The 5,006-nt window shown below is 46.6% G+C and overlaps 1 protein-coding gene across 1 annotated transcript in view; it reads left to right on the forward strand.

Moving 5' to 3' along the window:
- Positions 1 to 4,082, forward strand: part of OTOA (otoancorin) — a 78,695-nt gene extending 74,613 nt beyond the window's left edge. Inside the window, exon 27 of the mRNA XM_037740615.1 lies at positions 3,705 to 4,082. Coding sequence (XP_037596543.1) covers positions 3,705 to 4,082 — 378 coding nt within the window. The remainder of the gene's footprint in view (positions 1 to 3,704) is intronic.
- Positions 4,083 to 5,006: the final 924 nt, after the last annotated feature.

Genomic DNA, 5,006 nt, shown 5'->3' on the forward strand with positions numbered 1-5,006 from the left:
GAGGCAAGAGAATCACAGGAGATGGAGGTTGTGATGAGCCAAGATTGTGCCACTGCACTCCAGCCTGGTTAACAGGAGTAAAACTCCATCTCAAAAAAAAAAAAAAAAAATCACCCTTTACATTTACTGTATGTAATTTCATACCCCTAGCAGTGTCTGGGGAAACACCTTATAGCAAACACATTAATATTTTTTTGAAGAAATCTATGACAAACCACACTAATTTGAATAAATAGAGACTATAAATAAATAGCCTCACCTCACTTCAGGTCACGTTTTGCTGATAAATAAGTTTGACTTAAACTTTGGGAGAAAACTTTCAGTTTTCAGATTTGTTTTTTGGACATCAGAATTGCAGATGAGGATTGTGGACTGTTGTAACATTTCCTTTTAAAATACAATTAAATAAAAATATTTTAGTTGATTTAGGCCAGGTGTGGTGGCTCATGCCTATAATCCTAGCACTTTGGGATGCTGAGGCCGGCCAATCACCTGAGGCCAGGAGTTCCAGACCAGCCTTGCCAACATGGTGAAACCCCATCTCTACTAAAAATACAAAATTAGCTGGGCATGATGGCAGACGCCTGTAATCCCAGCTACTTGGGAGGCTGAGGCAGAAGAATCACTTGATTTCAGGCGGCAGAGGTTGCAGTGAGCTGAGACCACATCATTGCACTCCAGCCTGGGAAACAAGAGTGAAACTTTGTCTCTCTCTCTCTCTCTCTCTCTCTCTCTCTCTCTCTCTCTCTCTCTCTCTATGTATGTATATATGTTTTCTATATTTTTTAGTTGATTTAAAGAAAAGTATTAGGAAAATCACAAGAGAACAGGTGAAAACTGCTATGGAAAAAATTGAGAGAGTAGAATTGGATCAATTGAAGTGAAGCAGGGTATCTAGTGACAGGTCATTTTTTTCTGTCTGTGTACAAGATTAGGGGAGTGTTTGGTGGGAATAGTCTGCTCTGATGAGGCAGTGACCCTGGTGTTCCTGTTTGCTGGGTAATGTGGGAACACATTTTGTCCACCACTCCTGGATAAAACACACAAACCAGGCTCGACAAACTCCCCTGGTGCCACATCACTAGTTCATTTCAAGAAAGATAGCCTACCTTCAATCACTTCAGCACCCTGGACAGTTCCCAGTACATTGCGGCCTAATAGCTGTTTGAGGGCAGTAAATAGCTCAAGCCTGTAATCCCAGCACTTTGGGAGGCCGAGGCGGGTGGATCACGAGGTCAAGAGATCGAGACCATCCTGGTCAACATGGTGAAACCCCGTCTCTACTAAAAATACAAAAAAATCAGCTGGGCATGGTGGCGCGTGCCTGTAATCCCAGCTACTCAGGAGGCTGAGGCAGGAGAATTGCCTGAACCCAGGAGGCGGAGGTTGCGGTGAGCCGAGATCGTGCCATTGCACTCCAGCCTGGGTAACAAGAGCGAAACTCTGTCTCAAAAAAAAAAAATAGCAGTCTTCCAGGCCATTGAGCAAATACCTGCTTCCCCTCTGGGGTACTCTGCATGGGACAAGTAGCTTGGTCTTGGATGCTGGCATTTTGCTAAGCACTTTCTCTTGGTCTTGTTTGGAGTGCTGTTGTGCTGCTTCCTTCTACAGGTATCTATTCCAGAAATCCATACTGACCTGAAGTGATGTGAGCCTATGTTGTGGCAGGCTCCAGGGTAGGTGTACCTAAGGATGCACAGGTGAAGGGGTTATCACACAGTGCCTTCAGGGGCTAGAAAGGTAATGTAAAGTGCAGTCGGCTGGGTAGAGACTGAAGTGAACTGGAGAGCCCTGCCTAAATGTGGAGGCTGCTTCTAATCCCTAGCACATTCATGCAGTGTGACCATGTGGGCCCAGTATTGCTGAATTTTCCTTTCTACTTTTTTGGAGAAGTCAGAAATCTTCATTTTCATATGGAATCATCTGATAATTAAATGTTGGCAGCCAATCTGAATTTATTTTTGAAAACACAGTGCCGTAGGCCTAGAGATTCAATCTGGCCTGTGGGTCGCAAGTCAGCAACATTGATAAAAGAGATAATTTTTAGAATATAGACTCTGTGTTAATGGTATATGGAACCTGCCCTCCCTGTGTGTGTGTGTATGTGTGTCTCTGTGTGTGTGTGTGTGTGTGTAGTGAGAAGATAGGAGGCGATGCTGAATTTTATTTTAATTTTTTTTGAGACAAAGTCTTACTCTATTGCCCAAAGAGTGCAGTGGCACAATAATGGCTCACTGCAGCCTTGATCCCCTGGACTCAAGCAATCCTCTCACCTCAGCCTAAGTAACTAGGACCACACATCTGGCTAATTAAAGAAAAACTATTTTGTAGAGATGGGGGTCTTACTTTGTTGCCCAGGCTGATCTTGAACTCCTGGGCTCCATTAATCATTCTGCCTTGGCCTCCTAAAGTGCTGGGATTGTAGGCATGAGCCATGGTGGTTGACTGGCCAGATGCTGAATTTTGGAGGACAGCTGGTGATGAAGAAGGAACAGTGTTCCAGGCAGAAGGAGGTGCACAGAAAGGTTGGTACCCACTCTCCTGGAGTGAAGAGTGCCAAGTGTGAGGCTGGAGAGGTGGGCAGAGCTTTTTCCAGGAGCCTGAGCTTTGTTCTGGAGTGGGGTGATGGGAAGGGCTCTACGCAGAGGGATATGATTCCAGGGAAGTATCTAACTCGACAAGAGAGGAATAGAGGAGAAGAAGGGATGAGGGAGCTTAAGTACCTTTCCCAGATTCTACAGGGCCTTTAGAGAATAAGCAGGATGATATAGAGTCCCTTCTATAAGAGCGGCATCCTGCCATCCCATTGTATTCCAATTCCAACGAGTCACCAAGTCCTTTGAGCTGGAAGTGACTTCAGAAGACATCTTTTTTCACAGTCCTTGAAGAATTTCCTACTCGTGTTGTCCATGGCAAACCACCAATAAATGACCACAGTTTCCCTCCATGGAGCACTCACAGGGCTCATCACATGGTGCTCAGGCAGACAAACCAAAGGATCGGAATCAGTCAGCAGAGGAGATGAGTTCTCTATGCTGTCCCATATTTATCCCCAAAGCCCAGAGAGGCTGTATAATTTGTCCAAGGTGACACAGCAAGCATGTGGCAGAGCTGGGGCTCAGATTTAGGCATTTGGTCTTTAGGGCCTGTGTTTCCTTCTCCACATCAGTGGTTCAGGAGGTGGAAGACGTGAAGCATTGGGAAGGTGTCTTGCATTGCACTAAACAACATTGCCGCATAGGGTGGAAATTTTGCCTCCCTTTTCAACTCTCCATTACTACTTCTAATTACCTCTGGGAAGAAGTGTCAGTTTGGGACTAGAATGTCCTTAACACCTATATAGTACATCTTATATTCTCTCTCTTTTTAAGAGGCCAGGGGTTCAGATATTGTTGGTGGACAAAATCTAGCTAGGAGTCAACAATATTGTTTTATTTTTATTTTGTGGCTTCTACTTAATGCTTGCTTATGGCAAGTCTAGCGGCTTTCCATTTTTGGATATTTCCATTTAAAATTTTCTATTTTTAAATGCATTTGTTTTGTAGTGCAAGAGTGATCTAATTTTAAGGAAACATCTTAAAGAGGACCACACATGATACAGGAAAGGGGATGGCGAAGTCGTGCGCATCCTGCGCGGACGCCCTAGGTGTGGGAAATCCAGGGAGGGGCCCCGTGTGAGGGTGCTGCCCCTTTGCCTCCCGCAGGAACTGTCCGCAGAGCAGATCGCCTCTCTGGGCCCGGAGAACGCAGCGGCCGTGACCCATGCCCAGCGCCGGCGGCTCAGCCAACTGCAGCTGCAGAGCCTCCAGTGGGCGCTAGATGGCGCCAAGACTCACTCCTGGCAGGACGCGCCCGCGAACGCCGGTCCCACTAGGACCCCATCTTCGCGTTCTCCCGCAGGTGAGCAGAGCCGCTCTCTGCCCGGTGTCCCAGCTCCACTCTCCTTCCCTGTCCGACCTAACGGGCCTGGGCCGGGAAGATTCTTAAGGTTCAGGGCGGGGTCTCTGACAGTCACTGGGGATTCTGCCCTCAGTGAAAAACCCAAAGTCCTATCAAGCTTCCCTACCAAGCTTCAGAATTAATGATTCTTAACTGTGGCAGCCCTTGGGTGCGGGGCATTAAAAACCTTCCAGTTCCCCGGCCCCTACCCAGAACCCATCACATCAGAATCTCAGAACAAAATTCATTTCAACGGCTCCTTTGCAAACTCCCTCCTTCCCGTCCAGTAATAATAAACTATTATTATTAAGTCAGAGTCTCACTCTGTCGCCCAGGCTGAAGTGCAGTGCTGCGATCTCGGCTCACTGCTGCGATCTCGGCTCACTGCAATCTGCACCTCCTAGGCTCAAGTGATTTTCCCACCTTAGCCTCCAAGTAGCTAGGATTACAGGTATGTGACACCACACCCTGTTAATTTTTGTATTTTTAGTAGAGTGGGGTTTCACCATGTTGGCTAGGCTGGTCTTGAACTCCCGACCTCAGGTGATCCTCCCACCTAAGCCTGCCAAAGTGTTGGGATTACTGGCGTGAGCCACCAATCCCGGCCTGTCCAATATTAATTAATTCAACCTGTGTTTACTGGGCACCTACTATGCTCCAAGTCTGCAGTAGGGGCTGGGAATACAGAGGTGAGCAAGATAGATAAGGTCCTCTTACAAAGGAAGAAGATATTTCAAATCTGACAAGACCAGGGAGGGTGACGGTGACTGAAGGCTGAGCTAAGATAGGGAAGCATCCCCAGGGCGTGGTCTGTGTTTCCTTCTCCACATCAGTGTTTCAGGAGGTGGAAGCCGTGAAGCATTGGGAAGGTGTCTTGCATTGCATTAAACAACGTTGCCGCATAGGGAGGAAATTGTGCCTCCCTGTTCAACTCTCCATTAGTACTTTTAATTCCCTCAAGGAGGAAGTGTCAGTTTGGGACTAGAATGTCTTTAACACATATATAGTACATTTTATATTTCTCTCTTTTTTTCTTTCCCCTCCCCTCTTTTTTTTCTTTTCTCTTT

Source organism: Cebus imitator, unplaced genomic scaffold, assembly GCF_001604975.1.
Source record: "Cebus imitator isolate Cc_AM_T3 unplaced genomic scaffold, Cebus_imitator-1.0 Scaffold85, whole genome shotgun sequence".
Taxonomy (NCBI): domain Eukaryota; kingdom Metazoa; phylum Chordata; class Mammalia; order Primates; family Cebidae; genus Cebus; species Cebus imitator.